At 41.6% G+C, this 23,943-nt stretch overlaps 1 protein-coding gene across 1 annotated transcript in view; it reads right to left on the minus strand.

Moving 5' to 3' along the window:
* LRP1B (LDL receptor related protein 1B) overlaps positions 1-23,943 on the minus strand; it is a 3,669,685-nt gene that overhangs the window by 1,476,758 nt on the left and 2,168,984 nt on the right. Inside the window, exon 29 of the mRNA XM_086955170.1 lies at positions 21,535-21,762. Within this exon, the coding sequence (XP_086811296.1) occupies positions 21,535-21,762 (228 nt within the window). The remainder of the gene's footprint in view (positions 1-21,534; positions 21,763-23,943) is intronic.

The raw sequence follows: 23,943 nt of genomic DNA on the forward strand, positions 1-23,943 counted from the left end.
AAGTGCTTTTGCAATGATGATAGAAATAACTGACACTTGGGAAGAATTAAAAAGAGTACAGGAATATGTGCCTGAAGCAGAGCAGAATGGGTGGATCAGGTCAGGCTGCATAAAGAATGCAAATGACATCTGGATTTCAGCAGATGGGATGCCAGTATTGCCTGATAGCTTGTAGTTTCCAACAACACAATATTATCATAGCTAAACACATTTAGGAAGAGATGCCATGTCTTTCAACAGAGTTAGTACAAACCCAGGTTCTGAAACCTTGCTGATGAGAAGTGCAGAAGGTGCAGCTGAACATAGGGAAGAGAGCGCACTTTAGAAGTAAACACATAAGGAGATCAAATGGCCCATTTAACAAGATGCACGTGCATAACGGGTTGAGATATATCCTAGTGATCATCTCTGTTTTCTCAAGAAGGGTGGAAGCCTACCCAACTAGGAGCAATGACAGCCTCATTGCAGCTAAAACGTTGTTATGGGAACTTATACCGAGGTTCGGGATGCTGGTCCTTTTTGAGTCAGACAGAGGAACATACTTCAGCAATGAAATGATGAATATGGTATGTGCTGCTCTACAGATTAAACAAAAGCTGCATTGCAGTTACAGAGCTGAAGCATTGGATAAATGAATGGAACAATGAAATTTAGATTGGCAAAGGTTTGTTCTTTGAGTTCAATGAAATGGGCAGATGCTTTACCCTTAGAGCTGATGAGCGTTCAAAGTATCTCAGATAGGAATATAGGATTATCCTTGCATGAAATTCTTATGGGAAGGGCTATGAGTCTGCCTGCTGTGCCCATGAATGCCCTTGTGAATATCACAGATGATATGATATTGGACTACCACAAGACGCTGGCTGTAGTAGTTCATTCTGTCTCTCATCGGGTGTCAGCTGCTATTCAAGGCTCTAACCAAGAACAGTGCCATACCCTCAAACCTGGTGACTGGGTCATGAACAAGAAGCACATTCAGAAGACCTGTCTTGAACCCAGATGGAAAGGCACCTTTTAAGTCAAACTGACTGTGAACGATGCTGTTACATGTGCTGGAATCCCAAACAGGATACACGCCTCGCACACCAAGAGAGTGAGCAATCCAGAAGAAGTGCTTTTGATCTATGAACTAGAGAAAAGAGCTTTAGTGGTCAATTCACCAATCAAGGGACCACCCAGACCTACAGCACCAGAACCTGCTGAAGCACAGAGACAAGCACAAGGAGAAGAAAGAGGTGAAGATAAGCAAACTGAAGACAAGTGCAAGCGCCTAAGATGACGCAAAGTGGCATGGAGGTCTCAGACCAACACAAAGCAGAGAATGAACTGCATGCTGAAGGCATCTGTGACACAGAACAAAGAGATGAACAAGATCCCAGTGAAGGGACAAGCTCAGGGATAAAAAGAGTACGCCACCAAACAGAGTGGCCCAAAAGTCTAGGGAAGGAGAGACTAATGAGAAGGTTATCCATAGCATGGATTCCAGAAGCAGTGCATGAGGAGAGTGAAACAAAAGACAAAATTGATTTTGATCAAAATATTTGGGTTCTAAGAAGGTCCAGAACAACTTGAGTAACTTGCAGAAGATATTAAGCATCTGGATAGTCTAACTATGTAAATGCAGCAATGAATGTCAATTTGGAAGAGATGTGCATCATAAACCCTGAACTGTTAGAACCCTCTAGAACTTCAGAGATATTATTATTTGGAACGTTCAATATGAAAGATAAAATAGACTTAATAATAAGAAAAACTGTGAATTGTGTCTATTAGATGTTTATTGTTTTAATTGTTTGTTTTACAGAAGACTAACCTAGGTATAAGCAGAAAGTTACAGAAAAACAGGGATAACATTTTTGACAAACACAGTGTAGGGTTAAGGATTGTCTATTAGGGGACTGAGCAACTAAGAAAAAAAACATACCAGCGATGCAACGGCTTTAATTAACATTGTCTAATTAATCCTCCACAGCAAGCAATTTATCTACTGACTCAGAACGATGTGTTGCGTTATAAATACATTTACATTTATCACGGGTGTGGGTTTTGTAATACCAGTTATAACGATCACAATAATACTAATAGGATTTTACGTAACACCTGATTCAAGGCCACCAAACAAAGATTTCCCTAATACACATGTGGACAATTTTAAGGATAGTATTTTTAATAAAAAACTAAATTACAAGTTACAAGAAAGATTATTATTATACTAATGTATATTCTAGATTAATACAATAATACACACACTTGTCGACTTCTGTTTCTAGAGAGGTCACATACTATCACATACCTTTGTCTGACGAAGTTTCATGTAGCATTTTGCTTTCATTCGTTTATAGGTGAGGACATTGCACATATTTCTATTCTACCTATGGTTTAGTAGTAGAAAGAACACCCACAAGCAAAAAGGATGGACACAGCTTGGTATTTTTTCTTTCCATACATGCCTGTAGCTGACGTAAAAGCTTACAAAAGTAATTTAACCCTCATAATGCGACCTATAGAGAAGGCTTACAATATGGCTTTAGAAGAAAGATACATTAAAATGACAAAAGCTACAGACAGAAAGGGAGACATTTTAGGGAATGTAGGGAAGAAAGAAGAGAATGAATTCATGAAAGAAAATGGTTTACACTGAACTCAGAATAGACAGGTAACACAAAGGGGAGGTTTGCTTTTACAAAAGAAGAACACTAAAAAGAAACTGGCATGTAGGGATTAGCTGTCGTGAACACACATTCGAATTGACAGGGGGAACATTGCAAATATTACAGAGAGAGGAAAACGCAGTTCAAGGAGTTTACTACATTTGTGGACAAAACGCTTACTTCCTATTACCTGCTGATTGGGAAGGAACTTGCTATTTAGGCATACTAATTTCAAAGATGTATCAAGTTAAACGTTTAAAAGCATTAGTTTTAAACCAGCACACAGACAGAAATGTAGCACAAACAATTTAGCCAGTTCAGTAGGAGACATATTCGGGGCGGAGATGCAACCTGTAGGAGTTATCTTAAATGATGAGAAGATCAGGAAATTAGCTGCTGTATTTTAACAAAAAGGCAAACAGCACATCTGGACAGCTATACTCTTAATTAACACTGAACTAATAGCTATAAGTTCCATTGTTTTGCAGGGCCCTCTTGCTTTAGATATATTGCTCGTTGAGAAGGCAAGATTCTGTCACATATTGAAATTAGCACAATACTGTGCGTACATGCCAGACGAGTGCAAGGAAACAGAAAGTTGTGCAAACAACATTTCCAGGATAGAAGCTAAATTACATAAACTGGAAACACCTGAAAAGTTTGGGGAAGGACTGAGCACAATTGGATATTGGTTTTCATCAGCTGAGAAGGTTATCCTAAGTGCAATACAAATGACAACAATGAAAATAGGACTTTCTCTAATCTTTCTGTACGTCCTCTTTCTGAGCTGTAAATACTTTATGCGCAAACAACAGGAGACGTTTCAGAAGAAAATGTACAGAGGGACATGAGATTACATGGCATCTTGAATGGCAATTACATACATTCACTCAGATTTAGTAGAGGAATCCAAAGAAATAGACACATCTGAAGACAAAAGTGCTTTTCCAGACTCAACTACAATGTTAAACAACATTTTGTGATGATTTAAGAATCATCAGAAGGTATGAATTTGAAAATCCAAATTTTGACAGACAGACCTTCTTAGAATTGTACTTTAGAATGCATTTATGCCATGTAGAAATCTTTTCACACAGAAAATAATACATTGGTCAAATGTACTTACTTTATAACTTGTATGAATTCAATAGAATACATTCGTTCTACTAAAAGAATAACGTAGTAAATAACATTCAGGGAAAATGTGCTTCCTTAACTGTATATGTGAATAACATGGAGAATATTATTTTGGACCCGGCTATCATACTTAAATGTGCCCTTTTGCTTAGCTCCAAGCCTCTTTCTTTCGACTCTTGCTCACAGCTAAATAGACATTTATTTAGAGCATTTTGCTTAGTACCAGCATCCTGCTAGAGAATGCGCTGACTTTAACCCCTTCAATGCTCATGACAAAACCCAGCTATCATGAGCCATGGGTGGCCTGTGCGCATGACGGCTGGGATCCCACACGACCACGCCCAAGGTTGGATTGTCCAGCACCAGGCTGGAATTTGTGCCCCAGGCAAGGTGTTAAGATTATGTTTCCTTAGCTGCATCATGCCATATTAGGTCGTTTCCACAAAACAATAAACCTTGTTGTGAATACATTATGAAAAGACTGTTAGAATGAACAATAATATAAAAAACAATTTATGTATGCTTAACTAGAATGTCATTAAAATATTTGTTTCATCTCCTGACTAGCCATTGTATTCGCAAATGACAATGTGCACAGCTTTAGCTAAGGTTACAAGGTTCTCATGAGAACTTTGCTCCATGTTTTCAGCAATGGCTGCAGTGTTTAACTATGTACCAGTGTGAATGTCCGTGCCTCGGACGGGCTCAGGGCCAGGCCCGCTGCCTACTGTAGGTATTCCATGGACGAGCTATTAGCCATAGGTAAGAGTGTAGAAGGATCTCCTCAAAATATCCTACCACAGTCCGCTGTAGTGCTGGGTTGTGGACTGATCAATAGCAGATCCCTAGTAAAACATCACCTGGAAGTGTCAGAGTTGCTAAATGATATGGACCTAGATGCCCTATTCATCACTGAGACATGGACTACTGTGGATACCACTGTTGAGTTGGGCCTGTCATGCCCTGAAGGATATAAGTTATTTCATAAACCTATACGAGCAGCCAGGTTTATCTCAGAGGCAGTGTGTAAAGAATTTTTGTGAACACATACAGTAATACAGTGGAAACACTACAAATGGACACCACACCAGTTTAGAAAAGTAAGTCATCTTTACTGGACTTAACACAAGATCAAACAACAAAATTCCACAATACAGTAATCAGAAATAGGACTTTAAAATGGTAGAAATAGCTTAGTTCAATGTAAATGGTAAATGCGACACTTTACTCTCAAAGTATCTTGGATGCGTCATGCAAAACAAACAAAAGGCTGCAGGGAAAGTGATGCCTTGGTTCCTTATTGCAGCGCTGGGGAGGTGATGCGAAGGTTCCGTACCAGAGAGGAGGTGATGCGTCAGTTTTTTACTGCATTTTGATTATGATGCAACAAGATGGCGACAAGATGCAATGCAGCGATCCGATGTGATGGATTAAAATGCCGTCTTGGATGCGATGCGAAAGGTTGGATGCAATGCGTGCACGTGCAAAATCAATGAACTTTGGAGCAGTGACAGGCCCTGCGACACAATTTCTCTGGTGATGCGACGGCGACATCTGTAGCACGCTTCTCCGGTGATGAAACACGCTTCGTCTGCGATGCAAAGGCGAACAGCTGCAGCACGCTTCTTCAGCGATGCGACAGCAACTGCTGCGGCAGTGACACGCTTCTCACCGCTGTGTCGCGCTTCCAGCTCCCAGCGATGCGCAGTCTCTCACAGGGCCCAAACAACAGCAGGCACCTCACAGCAGGTAGAATTCCCAGCAAGGGTATTTAGTGGGAGCTGGGGTGAAGTCTGCTTCAGAACAGGAGGCAAGCTCAGCTTCAAGCCCTTGGAGATCTTCATGAAGATGGTGAAAGTAGCCACTGAAGGTCAACTCGAAACATTGACCTGCGCTGGGGCAGTCTCCTCCTTCAGCTTCCTTGGTTTCTCTCCTCAACAAAGGTTTGTCTTGATTCCCAGAAGTGATTTACATTTCTGGAGTCTAGGCTGCGATATTTATACTGCAAAATCCATTGTTCTGTGAAGGCAGAGAGCGTCTGTACCTTTTTTTATTTATTTTTTTTAGGTTTTTGTAAAGCGCGATAGCTACCCGCAGGCGTCCTAGCGCTAAGTAACCGAGTACAGGTGGGTGGGGCAGGTCGGGGTTATCTGCTGAAGAAAAAGGTCTTTAATTTTCTTCGAAAGGGCAGGATGTTTGGTTCTGAACGGATCGAAAGTGGAAGAGAGTTCCACAGCCTTGCTGCGTTAGTAGAGAACATTCTGCCTCCACTTCTTTCCCACAACCTACCTAGTCAACACCAGTTCTATCCTCCTGGGTACAGCTTCCTGGCAGGAGGTGGAGACAGCCTTGTTTGAGAGCAGACCTGGCTCAGGTAGCTGAAAGGAAATCTCATCCCCCTACTCTCTAAGGGGTGGGTGGAATTCGTGTAATCACTTTATTCAAATCTCAGTGAAACAGTAAAAAATCTCTGCGAACACGCAAACATTCCGTGAACAAGCGGAATCGCTTGTTCGCGATGCTTTTTTACTGTTCGCAATCGCTGTTTACGTGCTTGGCGGGAAATATTTCGCAAACACGCATTTGAGAACGCGAACAAGCAAAACATTTTGCAAAGTCGCGAACGTTGCATTTTGGGCAATTTCGCGTTCTCCGCGGAACGGGAAATTACCCAAATTACCCAAATTCTGCGAACGGAATGGAATTTACCGCCCAGGCCTACTCTCTATTCTATGAGGGCTCAGGTCAATGAAAGGAAATCTCTGCTCCCTACTCTCTATTCAATGAGGGCTCAGGGCAGTGAAAGGAAATCTCCTCCCCCTACTTTCTATTCAGTGCAGGTCCTATTCAGCCCAGCCCTGACCCATCAGACTGCTGGAGCCAAGTCCCTCTCCAGCCCCCTGTGACTCACAAACCAGACATGGAGTACAAAACTTAGCAGAGACAACTGGATGGTTAGGCAAGAAAATACCAACTTTCTAAAAGTGTTATTTTTAAACACAGAATGTAAAAATAACCTTCACTAAAAGATGTATTTCAACATTCTGAGTTCAGGCATACTAAACTCAAATTTCTTCCTTGTTCCCTGTGCCAGTTAGGATTATTAGATGGTATAATCAAATTGCCCATTCTGGTCTATGGGAACAGGTAGCCTTGCAATAGTGAAAAACAGAATTGGCTGTAATTCATTATCAGGACATGCCACACACATCAGGGCATGTCTTACCTTTTACATACCATGCGCCCTGCGCATGTGGGTACCTTGGGCCTACCTTAGGGGTGGCTAACATGTAGAAAAGGGAAGGTTTAGGGACTGACAAGTGTGTGCACTTGCCAAGTTGACATGGCAGTGCCAGACTGCAGTCCACCCCAATAAAAAGCCAAGAAAAAAATAGAGAATTGCATGAGAGAATTTGGAGGCTTCAGTGTGTAGGACGAGAAACTGGGGGGGAACTCAGAAGTCGGATAACAGTTTAGTGAAATGAACAAGGTCAGGGAGGAAATGGGCTCTCATGTGGAAGAGAGTTGGCATAGAAAATGGGGAGCAAACAAGTTAGCTCACTTTAAGATTGGGAGGGATGTGGTAAGCTCTTAGCTTGCAAATCCAAGGTGGTCATTACCAGAAACCTTCAATCAGGACCTATATGTGGAGGACTCAGTGGTGAAAGAGGTGGATATAGAGGAATGGTTAGGGGAAGACCCATTACCGAAGCTTGAATCAGAGAAGACAATTCTTCTTAATCAGGCGATAGGGCAGGATAAGACAAGGGAAGCCTTAAGCTAAGGGAAAGTAGCAAAACATCTGGCCCTTATGGCCTACCAAGTGAGCTGTAAGTGGCCTTAGAAGATACGATCCTTTCAATGTATACTAGATTGATGGATGGTATTTTCTCAGGGGAATGGATGCCCCCACAGACATGGAAAGCAGGAGTAATTAGCATCATTTTGAATCCTAATAAATATCCAAAGCTGTGTGAATCCTATAGCCCAGTAATACCTCTGAAAAATGACTACAAGATATTCACACAAATTCTTGTAAATAAATAAAGTGATTGAATGATTAATACATGAATATCAGTAGGGCTTTCTTAAGGGGCATCAGATGAATGAGTTATGTAAAGGCTGGTCGATTCAATTGATATGCCAACAACACGGAAACTTCCATCTTGATGCTTGATGCTGCAAAGGCATTCAACAAGGTGGGTTGGTCTTATTTAAATACAGTACTTCCGGCAAATGATCTGTAAGAACATTTTTCAGAGTGATTAGCTTGATCCAAAGCGATCCCGATTCAAAGGCTGTGAGAAATGGCAGCCTAACAAGGGAGATCTGTATAAGAATGCGAACTAGGCGGGATGCCCACTGTCACCACTATTCATTAACACATCATTGGCAATAAGACTCAGGAAGGACGTAGGCATTGCCCCTTTCAAGTGGTGGGACAAGATGGTCGCCCACTATGCTGATGATATACTGATTTATACATCAGATCTGAGGAAAGTATACCCTTTTATACAGGAAACAATATTTGGGTACTCTATCAATAATGAAAAAATGAATCATTGCATGGAAAACCCCACAGGAAGATCTTTTAGTGAAGAGCAAGAGTGATTCACGTGCTAAAAGAATGAGATAAGGTGGCACATGTTAACTTCTTTAAGGTGCTGATGGAGAAAAAAATAATAAAAGCATGGATGAATCTCCCACTGACAATATTCAGTAAGTCAAATATAGTTAAGATATCGATACTTCTCAAGTTCACCTTTTCATTTAACTCAGTCCCATTGAATTTCAAAAAGAGTGGCTCAATAAACTGCAGGGGGACGCAAGACGTTTTATTTGGCGATCCTTGGGGGGTATGATAGCATGGAAATGAAATGAGATTTATAAAGCGCAATGGCTACCCTGAGGCCTCCCAGCGCTATGGACAAACAACCAAGGACGGAGCAGGTAGAGTTGAATAAAGTCCCTAAAGAGCAATGTTTTTAGAAGCATTCGGAAGGCCATCATGTTGGGCTCACTTTGAAGGTGAAGTGGAAAAGCGTTCCAGAGAATTACAGGGTTATAGGAGAAGGACTGTCTGCCACATCTGGCTCTCCTTATCCTGGGAGGTAACGAGTGAAAGGCGGCTGTTGAAAAGAGGTCTCTCCTAGGTTGGTAAGGAGTGATCAGGGATTGGATAACAGCAGGAAGAATGGAAGCAAAGAAGAAGCTACACAGAAAAAGGAGGGCTAGAAGTTCCAGATTCTCACTTATACTGCTGGTCCTTCAAGTGGAAGAAGTGCTGGATGCTATTGTCAGCCGCCGGCCAATTCCAGATAGGTCTTTTCTTTTGAGCCATGGATGAGAATTTGCAGCACATGGACACAAAGTGGCATATTTACAATAGATGTGGCGGAGGGTGGTGTTGCAGGGATTCAGTGCAATCACAGTACTAGGCTTGGAATTATGGGAACTTAGTAGATAGGGACTGAGTTATCCACCACCTTAGTACCCATGAGCCCAGGACCGACTAGCTATAATGTCTCACTTGCCCTCCTACTCATTCACAGAGTAACAAGTGATTAGGCACAACAGAACACAGCACTCCCAACCCTCTTAAGAATCGCAGTAGCAATATACACCCTTTTGCTCACATTCTTACTCTTGATCTTATCCACAGAAAGATCAGACAGAGACTCGAGCAAGTTTAAAATATTTATTTTAACTGACGTGCTCTAGCATGCAGTATACATTCCACAACCAGCAGAAAAATGCCTAACACAAACACAGTCAGCATAGCAAGTAGTCCATAAGTCATAAAAGGTGCTGTCATAATGAATGACAGATAGAGCCTAACCTCCCTCCCCTTGTATAGGAGTGAGATGATTATATATTTAAAGATCTCTGGGTGTTATTACAAACACTGTACCTCAGCCTATAGAAGGTAGAGCTACATCACAGGTGCTATCACGCTCTTATCCCTGTAAAGATCCCCTCTAAGAGTTTGTTACCTATCCTTGTACCCTCATATGAGCAAAGTACGTGTTTCCAAACAACAGCTGCATCTGCATGTTTTGTTTAGGTGCTAGGGTTTGACTAGAACAGAATAACAAGGAGCATTGCTGTTGGACCTAGTTCACAATGTTCAGACTAAATTCCAGAAACAAGTAAAGCACAAAACAACAGCATGTTCTATGTGAAAGTTTCAGTGTGGCACAAGCAAAAAGCAATTCGTGAAGTAACGTATTAAAAGTAGCGGGCAGTCAGCAACATGCTTATGCTAACATAGGGAAGAGGACAATGGGCCACGTAACAGCGGTGTTAGCCTCCTTGGTTTAACGCAACGCTCCACAACCTCTGGAACGCAGGGCTGCACCATATATACATAAATATGAAGCAGCTCTGTGTTTTTTCCTGCGCAGGTGCTAAATCTAGCTGCCGTGGCAATGCATGCACCCTTGCACCATAGTGCAAGGGTGACTGCATTGCAGGGTAAGATTTTGTATGTGCAGGAAGGTGTCCCTTTCTGCACATAAACAATCTTTAGATGGTGTTTTGTAACTTCTATGTGTGCTGCTTAACGCAGAATGCATAGACGTTCCAAAACTTCATTTTTGTAATGATTGTTTATGTGCAGGAAAGTACACCTTCCTGCACATAAACATTCTATGGCAGTTTGCTGTTTCTATGTGTGCTGCACCATGCAGCACAAATTTAAACAGCAAAAAAGAGGGTATATATATATAACATTTCTACTCATTGCGCCAGGGTAGAACCAGGTTTTCCCTGGTCTTAATTTTGGTGCTGTCCCATATTTATGCCACGCTTGTAAATATGGGGCAGCGTGAAAATCAATGGGTGTTGCGGTGAAATGCCTACCGCAACACCCATTGCCCACCCATTTCATGCTAAGTATAGAGTGGAAGGGTGCCTTATTTACGAGGCAGTGTTAAGCCACTTTAAGTGGCTTAAGACTGCCTTGTAAATAGGGCAAAGCCCCTATTGCCAGCACAATGCCACATTGTGGTGGCGATGGGGGCTTTTAAATATGCACCTTAGTTTCCTTATTTAAGTTTGGGTGCATTAGGGGCATTTTTACAAGCCCACATCGCCACCACAACTTCACTTTTCACGAAGTTGTGGTGGTGATAGGTGCTCCGCCTTATTTACAAGGCAAAGTTAAGTCACTTAACATGGCTTAATGCTGCCTTGTAAATAAGGCACCCTTTCACGCTATACTTAGTGTGAAAGTGCAGGGCAATGGGTGTTGCTTGGGCGTTCCACCGCAACACCCATTGATTTTGCCCCTGGTGCATATTTACAATGGTGGCATAAATATGGGGCAACAACAAAATTAAGACGAGGGACACCCTGTTTTTACCCTTGTGAAAGGAGGATAAATGTTTCATTTCTTCTTATTTTTGCGATTTCCATGTGTGTTAGGTTGTGCAGCACACATGGAAACAGCAAAATGTTGTTGAATGTTTATGTGTAGAAAAGTGTCCCTTCATGCACATATATAATCATAAAAACATGACGTCTTGCAACTTCTATGTGTGCTGCACAAAGCACCATTTAAAGATTGTTTAAGTGCACAAAGGCATACCTTCCTGCACATAAACAATCTTCCCCTGCAATGCAGACACCCTTGCTCTATTGTGCAAGAATGCCTGTGCTGGTGCTAGGCAGTTAAATGTAGTGCCAGCATGGGGGAAATGCAGGGCCGCAGCATATTCTTGTAAATATGGTGAAGACCTGTGTTTCAGAAGTGGCTGAGCATGGCGTTAAGCCAAGGTGGTTAACACTGCACTCCATCACTTCTATTGTAAATATGCCCCTAAGATCTCCAAAAAGGTGAAGCTGAAAATCCTTGGCATGGAGGTCAACATTTGGATGCATATCATAATGGTAATTATGATACCCTATCACAGAAGGTACACACCTGTTTGGAGCTCTCACCACTCAGCCAAGAATGCCTGCTGGATCAATTAGCTATTGCCCTAAGGAATGGTGAATGGTGAATGGTGAATTTGAGAGATGGAGGGCAGTTTTTTTCAGGAGGGTAGGCTGCTCTCATGGGAGAATGTCTGAGATGTGGGCTAGGGATGTTGACAGAGTGTACCTCTTGGTTGTTGTATACAGGAAAGTGCCCCTGAGAAAAAAGAAGTTGTAAAGTGGTACTGGATATTCTTGGAGAGAGAAGGGACTTGCCATTGCTGGAGATTGTCAATAAATGGTAAGTATTATGTGCACTGTATAAAACTGTTAAAGCGGCACCCTTAAGTGAGAAGCAGCTCTTTGTACGACAGAGAGCATATAGGATGCAGAGAAGGCTGTTGAATATGGAAACGGGGTCAGAAAAGAAGTGTCTAAATGTGGACTGTAAAAAATGGGCCAGAATCGTAGGTAAGGAAATTGAGGCAATCCTACTATTGGTGCTTTTTGAAACTTCAGAGGAAAGCAGGTCCATAGACTCCTTATCAGATAAACGATTGTCCCTACTATTATTTCTTGTTTTACTGAATAGAATGGAGGCCTTCCCTGATTTAGTGGAATGGGTATAATCGGTTCAGTGGGTTGGAAGGCTGGACTGGAAGTGACTGGTTAATGAAAACTCTGAGATGTGGTAATGTGTAGAACAATGGTGGGATAAGTTTGAACATCATAAAATGGAACTCCAAGAGGGAATGGTCTGATTATTAGACCAGAAGTCCATCTTACCAGGGTTAGGGGACCTAAGGGTATGTGTTGGAAAGAACCTCTGCAGGCCCTGACTCTACGAAGCTGATAATTACAAACATCTGGAAAGGAATGAGGTCAGTCAGAGAATGTTTAATTTTTTATCTTAGTCTTTAAAACATCATAGAACCATATTAAAATTAATCACCTGTTTCATATGGAAATTACATTGTACAATGTATACGTATAATTTATCCAGTGCTAAAAAAGAAAAATGCTTTAAAAAGGACCATTCAAAGTCAAATAAAATGCCATTGCTGATGACTGCAAATCTTCCTACGGCACATGTCACATCCAAATATCGTACATCAGTTCATGGATACCACATTTAAGAAGGTTTTTAATTTGTTTCTGCGGTGTATGAAACTTTAAGCAATATAAAAGAATGTGAAAGTTATCACACTTTACAATTACTCATAGGTGCATTTTCTGTCTTTATTTGTCATTATCTCTTTTGTCTTAGTAGTGCTGTGTCACTGGTTTGGACCTATTCTAAATCTTGGTATCTCTATTGCAGGTGTGGGGTTTGTTATTGTGTAAACGTAAGGATACCACTCTTCATTCTGCCATGAATTCAACATACATTGAATAGATGGCTTCCATTTTAAATATTGCATATCCTGATCTATAGTCTTTTTTTATCCATATACAGATTTCGGGTTTTGTTGTACCTATCTGGATTTTTTCACTAACATGTATATCCAAATCCCTACATATTCCCTTCAGGAGCTTTCTGGTGCTCTTGCACACTTCAACTCACTTTGCATGATCTCATATTTAAAAAGCGATGATACTTTAAGCTCTTCCCTTGTCCCCAAGCACATCCAGATTCTTAAAATCCTAGAGGCATATTCTCCAGCCCCTATCGCCATGGGAACTTCACTTTTTTTAAGTTCCCATGGCGATAGGGCCAGTAACCTATTCTCAAGGCAGTGTCAACCCACTTAAGTGGCTTTACGCACCTTGAGAATAGAGCCTCCTTCACGCTAAACTTAGCATAATAGGGGGCGTGCAGTGGGTGTTGTGGTGGGCGTACAACCGTAACACCCATTGAATTAGATGCTGCCACCTATTATCAAGGGCAACGATAACAGATGGCACGCCAAACTTAAGAACAGAAAAATCCTGTTCTTAAGGTAGAGAAACGAGGAGAAACGCCTAATTTCTCCTTGTTTTTAATATTTCTATGAGTGCTGCCTTGTGCAGCACACATGGAAATAGAAAAATGCCATGGTTTGTTTATGTACAGGAAGCTGTCCCTTCCTGTACATAAACAAACCTTTTACAAAATGTAGTTTTATAACTTACATGTGTGCTGCATGAAGCAGCACACATGTTAGTTACTAAACGGCATTTTAGGTTTGTTTATGTGCAAGAAGAGGCACCTTCCTGTACATAAACAAACCTCCCTGCTCGCAGACACCCTTGCACTCTGGTGCAAGGGTCCCTTCGTTGGCATTAAGTCATAAGACTTAGCGCCATTGAAGGGGGAATCGCCAAGCAGCACCAAATTCTTGAGAATAGGGTGCAGCCCGAAGTGACAGTGAGAGGCGTAAAGTCAAGGAGGCTAACGCCTCACACCGCCCATCCCTCGTGGATATGCCCCTTAGTGTTTGCTTGGTAACTTCAGGATGTTAATTCTGTTTCCACTGTACAAATAGGGACCCTTGCTTCTAGTCAGAGTAAGAAGGATACACTCTTTAGATACCCCCTGCTCACCCCCTTGGTAGCTTGGCACGAGCAGTCGGGTTTTATCAAAGTCAATGTGTAAAGTATTTGTACCAACACTCCCAGTAACACAGTGAAAACAGCACAAACTGACTCCACAACAGTTTAGAAAAATAAAGGTATTTTAATCTAAACTACACAAGACCAAAACAACAAAAATCCAACATACACAGTTCAAAAATATGGTTTCAAAAGAGCTCTTAAGGTTGCGTTAAAATAATCCACAGTTGCATCACGTTTTAGCTAACAGTACATTTAGATGCGACAAAAGTTCCAAGTGAAAGCTGCCGCATTGAAAAGCAGGCGATGTGTCACTCCTGAGACCCTGGGGAGGCGATGCGACAACCCCGCTGGATACAGCGGGCGTGTTGCGATGATTCTGGTGCGCAGGTTTTGGTAGAAGTGGCTCCCAAAAGGTACGATGAGACGATCTTCAGGACAGCGATGATCTCAGGTGCGACGACTATGCGCAGCGCAGCGGCGATCTTCTCCTCTTGCGGCCCCTCGATAAGATGGCTCTGTGACGACTCTTGCAGCGACGTGATGCAGTCCGCAAGCAGGCGGTACGACGATCTCACCCAGTGACGAGAGGCTCTGCGACGATATTCGCAGAGATGGTACTTTTCCCGCACCGGAGCGATGCGTTCCGCAAGCAAAGGATGCGTCGGTTCTTGCAACGGCAACAGGCGCTGTGACGATCTCGATCTTCGGGCGGCAGGAATTTCCTCGCACTGACGGGGATGCAAGCGAGCGATGCGTGAAACTTTTCAGAAAGTCTTTAGTATCTTGATTTCCAGCTTCCTCAAGCACAGGTACAACTTCCAGAGGCACCACAACTGACCCAAGCACTCTGGGAAGGACAGAACTCTCTCAGTAGAGTTCAGGGAAGCTAGGGGTGAAGTCCTTTTGTTCCTGGGACTTCTTAACAGGGAGCCAGCTATTCTCAGGCCCTTGGAGATTCCTTCACGCAAGGGGACACAGCACAAAGCAAAGTCCTTCCCCTCTCCTTGGCAGCAAAGCAACTGTCAGTCCACAAGCACACAGCAGGACAGTCTTCATTCTTCAGTCTTCCAGCTTTCTCCTTGGCAGAGGTTCCTTCTTGATTCCAGGATGATCTAATTTTCTGTTGTCCAGTACTTATACCCCTGAAAGTCTTTGTTCCCTTTGTGCAGGAGGGCTCTGAGCCCGGTCTGAACCAGTTCTGGGTGTTCCTTGAGCACTTTGTTTTCCTGGCCTCTCCTTTCCTTTCAGAGAGAGGGGCAGGGTCGTCAGCCGCGCAGCAGGAGGTGGAGCCAGCACTGTGGAAGGCAAGCACAGTCCTATTCAGGCCCAGGTGCTACCCCCCCACCACTCTAGATGCAGATAGAACTATTCAGCCATGTGATGGCCCACTCAGCCTCTGGGAGCCACCCAGCCCCTGCCACAAACCAAACAGTCAATTCACAAACAGGCCAAGGCACATAGAAAGGTCAGAAAAGAGCTGTTCTCAAAAACAGGATTTAAAAAACAGCTTTCCTAAAAGGTGTGTTATAAAATTCTGAGATCAGGGATACCAGACGTCTATGTCCTATCTTGCAACTATGGGAAGATATACAGGTAACTACTATAGCCAGCATTCCCCATAAAAGCCTATGGGCAAGATAGCCTTACAATAGTAAGAAACAAAAATGGCTGTAATTCACTACCAGAGCATGTCACCTGCACTAGTACACGATCTACATTTCACATACACTGCACCCTGCCCAAGGGGGTACCTTCGGCCTTCCATAGGGGTGACCAATGTGTACAGAAAAGGAAGGGTTAGGCCTGGTCAGTGGAGACAATGACCAGGTTGACATGGCAGTTCACTGACTGCACACAGGCACTGCGGTGGCAGGCCTGAGACACCATTTTAGGGCTTCTCATGTGGGTGGCACAATCAGTGCTGCAGGCCCACTAGTAGCATTTGTTTCACCAGCCCTGGCACACTCAGTGCACTTTACTAGGGACTTCTTGGGGATACAAATATGCCAATCATGGATAACCAATTACATTAACAATTTACACAGGGAGCACTTGCACTTTGACACTGATCAGCAGTGGCAAAGTGCCCAAAGCATCTGACCAGCAAAACTAAATCTAGCACAGCATCAAAAATACAGGAGGTAGAGGACAAAAGAGAGGGGAGACCACGCCAAAGATGCCAGGTCTAACAACAGCTATTTCTGTTACAGGTCCCATCGCAACAACTTGGAAACTAGAATGAGGCCCTTACTCTTTAAGAGGTGCCGCAGGCTGCAATTGTCAACAGTTCAAAAAGCAACATAGTAATATATAAGGACCAAATAAAGTTCATGAAAAGGTAAATGTAAGCTAGTATATAAACTTTCTAGAATCAATTATGATAATTAAGTAGAGAAAATAGCTTGAACTATTTTTGAAAAGCAATCGGTGACATTCACGTTCAATTTCAAGACAGAAATGGAGACAAATATTTTGGTGTCATTATGATCTTTTCAATAAAGGTGCAAGAAAGGCAATAGTGAAGTGCCATGACCAGGGATGAACAGATTAATAACTAGGCTGTAGGAAAATACCTCTAGACAACCGTTACTGAATGAAGGGATGTCAGACATGCTTCTTATAAACCCCTCTCCTTATATGGGTGGTATGTGGCGTGAATTCACACATAAAAACAATGTGTGTGTTAAAACTGTCATATTAAGTTGTGTGTTGTTTTTATGCGTGAATTCACACCACATGCCACCACTTGTGTTTGTTATTCTTATAGGCACAATCACTGGAACTGTGAAAGCTTGCACGCACCAATATGGAGCAAACCACCCATATTGACATGCAGCATGGAGAAAAATTGTGTACCCCCGCTCAGAGGAGAGGGGTTTATATCTAATGTTTTTCCATTCATATTTCAGATATACTACGAGAATTAGGAATCGTATGTATTTATACGCATGTTTATATTAGTTCACTCTTTTTCTTTTTACTTATTTTGTTTTTCCTAATAAGGTTTAAATAGGAGTGGCAAACACAGGGCTGGTCCCTGTGTGGTCCTGAGGAAGAGCAAGGGAAGCTCAAAACATGTCGACCATACACTGATTCCCTTCTCATTATAGATTGGTAAACAGTATTTACCCCATTTTTAACCATACCCACCTAGGAGCAGGAATAAAATATTTTAGGCCCACTAGCACGGTATTTTTATTTCATCAACATCCACTCCACTTCACATTGCACTACACATAGTCCTCCACAAAAAGTGCTCCTACATAATTCCGCAAGTCGTAGCACGCCCCAGTTCATAGAGAGCTGGGATGGCCCCAATGATGAAGCATGTCACCGTGGGGAAACCCTGGTGAGTGAGGTGACTCAAGAAAGACATTTTTCTTTCTTCTAGGCTTCTTTCTGACCCCATCGGCCAGTAGCCTTAGCCACGAGCTAGGTTGTAGAACCCATACTTTGGGTTTGTGTTTGATTATACGTCTTTGGAGGGCGACCTAGTTTGTATCCTCCTTCTCCCCCTATTTCATGTACCAATCAATTCACACGAAACAGGTGGAATCCTTTTACATGTGAAGCAGTTTGGAATGGGAAGGAGAGAGTAGAAATGTGGAATAAACTGTGACTATTTTTTAAATTTGTTGAATCCACCCAAAGCACTTCTTTCGTAGCCTACTGAGGATGCCCAATCACTTTTATCAGATTTCTGAAGAACAGGTTTTCTTGAGTTCAACACAATGGGTGCCTATGACTAACTTGAAGATAGTTTAGACTTCCAAAAAGCAGCTATTAAAAATTGTCACATGCCACGTTGGGGTTTGCCAAATGCCACATTGAGCTTTTTCCACACAAAAACAATGTGGGTTTTTTGAGGAAAAAATCTACTTAATTTCTATAGTGTGGGTAAACATGTTAAAACTATTGATTTATTTGGTAACTTGCACGTGCTTGTTTAGAGTCTTAAGGGACAGAGAGAAGATCTTCAGCAGATTGTTGAGTTACTGACAGAGAAATAGTCTCACACAAATACACTTGGAAAGTAATTGTGAAGAACTATTTTGCACGAAATAGAGATTTGTCTTTAGTGACTTCCAATTATATAGAGCCATCTCACCTATAAATGAATCTCTATTTTGAATCTATCCTTTTTGAGCTGGCCGCCAAAGAGAACAATGAGAAGCAATCATGTTATTTCACAACAAAGTACAACAGGTCCCTTGTTAAAAACATCATACCCTGAAGACTCTCCCAATAAAGATAGTGAAAAAGGACAAATGATCACCTTACATTTTAAAACCAGGATGTAAAAGATTTACAAGGTAATGATGAACTGCAAATAAACACCTGTCGAGGAGCTCCGAGATATGGGGGAATTACATACCATGAGATGAGGAGTGAAAGCAGGTGTTTATTCATGGTATGTATTTTTATTTTCTAAAATGTATTCTTCTCTTCTCAAGCTCTGATTACAAGTTGGCGGGAGTTTTCTGACCCCTGCACAAATCCACGTTTGCATTGGAGTTGGATATGTAAGGAGCATATCACACAGGTTAGCTACTGTGTGCCATAAAATCTGCATCCTTTATTAACTTTAGTCAATTTAAGCCTGTGGTAATCAAACAGAGTAAAAGACTAAGGCCTCCATTAGGTGCCGCACCACCGGACTTCAGTATGAGCGCCACCCTAGCAGTGCTGGGACCGGCCACCAGTGGTGCGGCAGTCCCACACTGCCAATTAGCATGCGGTGCCTGCCACCTTGTGAATGCCAATGTAGGGGAGTTCCATGGGTACTCCCAAATGCATCCCCCCACCAACCAACCCACCCACCCCCCTGGGGGCCCGCAACGAGCCACCACAGTAAACTATGCATGCCTTTCCATGGCAGAGTCTACGCCATGGAACGGCATTCTACTGCCCTCATCATAATATGGATGGTAGTGCCTCCAAGGCACTGCCACCATATTATCTACCTTTTCTGCCCGGTAGGCAATCATGACGATTGCATACTGGCGGAAAAGCGGAGGACGGTCTTTCGGTCCGCAGTGGTACCCCCGCACCAACATTTGCATTGTATTCAAATACATTTTGATCCCTGGGGAAGTTAGATTTTATCAGGTGCAATAAGCAGTGTCTCTTTCGGCCATTGGTAACCAGAGACAAAGAATATATTTGCACAATTGCTTATCTTAATAGCATCATAATAAAAAATATTTAAGTGTCAGCTCATCCTTTTTATTATATGAAATCTTGTTTGTTATAGGCCAAATGTTTTCTATTTTTTTAACTGAATTCCTCAAAATAATGTTTTCATAATTAAACAGCCTTTACACCCATTACTTTACTTCTTATCTTTATTAATCAAATAATAGCACCCGACTATGATTTCAGAAGCTTCGGCTTAGCCTTCAGCTTGGATAATTACCAAAACCATTCAATTATTAATGTAAGAAGGCATTCTTCTAGAATGTGTATGTTAGATTTTAGTGTGAATTCTAAATCACCTTTGAGTTTTTAACCTTATTGAACTGTTCTATGCTTTAAGGATGGAAAAAAAACGTAAGCAGCACGTTTTACAGGTTTTTTTAAAAAATTTCTAACCAAGTTTACAAAACAGAAATATAAACACATTTCCCTATGAGTCTAGGAGATACTGAGATACAGAAAATAACATTGCTATTCACTCAGAAAAATATCCGCGCTAATACATAATCAGTTAGAAATTACACACCTGCTTATGAAGTCTCAATATAAACCCTCACCATACATTTGTGAATGATATTTCTTAATTTGTAAGAATACTGTAAAGATTATCAAATTGAGCATTGTAGGGGTCTGTTAAAGACACTATTTGTTTTTAGAAACTCTGAACCCGCGTTTGGGCCCAAAAGAAGGGAGAGTACCTTTAGCAACATATCAAGTCCAAGGGAGGAGGGCTGTGATGCTATTATGACAAGCCACCCACTGAGGGAATAATGTTATACATTAGAAAAAGATAAACAGGAGGGTGAACTAGAAAAAATGGAGCAGACGCTCTATACTCCTCAAAGGTTGTCATTGAGATTGATGAACTACAATGCATTAAAATGCCCATAGTGTAATCTTTAGTGCTTTATAAAACTACCAAATACTTAGGGAATATAGAACAGTACTCCTAACAAACGTATGAATTGACGTCGTTGCATACTTGTAGTCCTTTGTAACCTCTTGGGTTGACCATAGGCACTGTTGTTTTGTGATTGGTAGACATGCAGGTGCTAGCATGTGTGGATTTATAAGGATGCTGAGACGTGAAGCCTGCTTTGTGCTGCCCATTATGTGAAGAGCATGATACATTTTACAGATGTTAACCTGTAGCATGTAGCTGCACAAAATGATGCACGGATTTGGAGGAAGAGGTGTGGCTATGGTGCTGGATGTGTGTCTAGGTGACAAGTGTGATCCACATGTTACATTAAATAAAAGTTGTGTGTTAACGTGTTTTCAAGTTTATTCTGGAAAGTGTGCCAGCTAAAAGTCCTGATAAATTGCTTTGAAATAACCGAGCATATGTCCTAGTAGGGTACACTGACTGCTAACATGGCAGTGGAGCTGTCCTCTGAACACTTCAATGTGGTACCTCTGCAAATGTGTGTCCATTACATAGAAAGAAGGGGAACAACTGATATGATGGGTATATGGTGCTATTTATCCAAACATATTGTAATACATGGATCCATTTAGTTAATGTGAATCATGTGGATTGGAGTTTACAAATAAGTAGATTGGATTTAGGTTAAAAGCCAGACAGCAGTGCTTTTGGTATCAATGTTTCAGTTTCAAGCATTTGCCAGTCCTGATCAGATTGGGAAGGACGTTAGAGTCTGATGTATGGGCTCTACTGGCCATGAAATGCCCACTCCTGTGTTAAAAGCCCAAGCTGAAGGCAAGGGCCTTTAACAAGGGAGCGGGCCTTTAATGACTGGTAGAGCCCGCTTTGGAATGCTCTAAGACTATTAGAACATTCCGCTCCTCGAGGGCCGAACGTTCTAATTTGTAAACAAAGCCCTCATTGTGCCCAAGGGGGTTGAAATCCCCTCGGGCTCCGTGAGGCCTTTGTTCACAGCAACGACTGTGAAAGATTAGATAGTGTTGCTCTAGAGCACTCCAGTGTCTTTAAAGGAGCTCTCAACAGACCAATGTTCGAATAACTGTTATCTGGATGGTAAAATAACTAGGACGTCTATTATAAAGAAGTACACTCTCAGTTTCTCGGCTTAAATTTACCATGCACATGTATAGTACACAATGAGATGGTCTTTACCTCCTGAGATGACTGTGTCCAACCCAGTTCCATTAATAAAGGCACGTTTGATTGTCTGGGTCTTAACATCAGTCCAGTATAGGCGTTCCTCTGCTGCATGGAAATCTACCACAGTGACGTCGTCGATGTCAGGCACAGTGAACGCTGTGATAAAGTTGAAGTATGGGTTGTCTATGTCCACACCTCTTATTTCAGATCGTCTTGCATAGAGAAGAAACTTCTTCATTTCTACAGTAAAACAATACAATCAAAAAAAAATAGTATATTCAACAACTGCTTACAATAAACGTATATTATTTTCAGAGATGTAATTTTACATGTATTATCATAAAGGCTACTTTATTTACTTTTATATACCGCTTTCATGTGAAGCCTGCATTAAGCTGTTCCCAAGCAGGTTGAGTTTTGATGCCAAGCATACAATAAATGGCCTATTCTAAATAAATTGCATTCCTGTTTCTGATGAAAACGTTTATTTTTGGCTAAAGTGTGATCACAAGCATTTCTTTCTCCATTTTGAAGGTGAAAACCAAGAATTGCCCAGCACAGGTGCAGTAATACCGCCCAGAATCCGTAGTAAGAGGTCGAGTAATGTCGCATCTCACAGGACTACTCTGGAAAGGGTCCTAAATCTCAACCTGCAGCACTTAAAATAGGATGAGTGATAATAAATAAAACAGCACCACGACTTGAGATTATTTTTTTAACTTAATCAATAATATATCATTGTATATAAGATGATTTCAAAAGCAGCTCTATTTTAAATATCCCATAGGTACACTGCCCAATGCATTAATGTTATGTTAATGTTTGTGTGAGATTTACTTGTATGACTGATCTATTGATAACGTTTCATCAACCGTATGTTCATCTCTATTATGTGAATAGTTAACACGGCTCTCATAATTAAAACGTGCAACATGTTTTAGTACATGATACCTGACATCATTAAGTATAATGTAACTAGAAAATGATGTCAGAGGCCGTGTGTAAAAACTAATTGGAAGCGACATCTGAGATTTCAGCTTCTGGTGCTCTGCTCCAGGGTGCCTCTTTATTCTCCGTGAATGCAGGTAACTGAGGTTACAAGAAAAAACATTGAAATAAGAAAAGGGGAGAGAAAAATTGAAAGGCACATGGGGAAAAAACAGAAAAGAATTAGTGACATCAGGAGAAATCACCGAATAGAATATGGTCATATCTAAAAAAAAGATGCAGGAACAGACTGAAAACGACAAAGGCACCCTTGTTCGTGGTATTTAGCGGCTTACGGTTGTTAGCGTTGACAAAATTCATGGAAAGTTACTGATTGCGATTTTAAAATACACTTGACCAAAAGTAACTAATTCACCTCGAAGAAACGGAATCAAACCCGTGACCTTAGATTCAGCAGAAATTTGAACGCTCTCTGACTGGAATCTTCTTATTGCGTTAAAATGAACACTTCTCGAATCATTAAAACACTTTCTTAACCAGGAACTCTCGTTTAATTTACTCTCCCAAAAAATCCCCTTACAGTAACTCGTGAAAGAGCTACTAGCCAGTTGCATACTTGATGCAAGTAGCATTACCACTTATTTAGCCCAAAGTATTTTTTTAAACTTTGCTTGAGGTCACCAACATATTGGTGACCTTAAAAGGCAGCCTCTTTCTTCAGCGTCTTTTCATGCATACTGTATTGAAAACAAACCCCCTTTCTCAGGATGTCAATGTAAGATCCATCCGCAGTTAGAGGGGCGGCAATTTCCTCTATCCAGACTGCAAAACGGTTCAGTTCTACTACTATGATTTTATTTATTTAATGTATGATTTTTATAGAGCAGGCAATTGCGAGTAAGAGTGTCTCGGTGATGCAAATGCAGAACATGTGGACACAGAGAGCTGAAGAGACAGTTTATAGGTGGTAGGTGGAAGTAAATTCCGGAGATATGCCACAACAACATAAGAGAAGCACCTGCTGCCATAGTAAATCTTAAAAATTGTAGGTTCTTTCACAAGACAAGATGAGGAAGAGAGCTTTTTATAAAACTTTAGTAATCCCCCAACTAGTTGCAAAAGTCAGGGTATGGTCAGCCTTCTCTCTTATGTGACATTTTGATTTTCATTTCAGGACTCAAGGACCACGTCCCACTGAAGGAAAAAGTCTCTTTTTGCATGATCACTCCTTTTTTGTGGAGTAATGCAGCTGTTTTTTCACTTTATGCACTGGGCCCTGTTAACTATGCTCCAGTGCATGTGCCCTGAACCATAATGCATGTTGAATTGGTTATACTCCTAAATGACATATTAAACTTACCTTGCACACTGTGTAATGTGTGCACTGTGGGGTTGTTTGCTGCAGGGTACTCCGGAATGGCTGCAAAAGTGGGAAGGATTACCACAGGAAACCTTATCCCTATTGGCAATGGA

This window comes from Lissotriton vulgaris, chromosome 2_1 (genome assembly GCF_964263255.1).
Source record: "Lissotriton vulgaris chromosome 2_1, aLisVul1.2, whole genome shotgun sequence".
Classification (NCBI taxonomy): Eukaryota; Metazoa; Chordata; class Amphibia; order Caudata; family Salamandridae; genus Lissotriton; species Lissotriton vulgaris.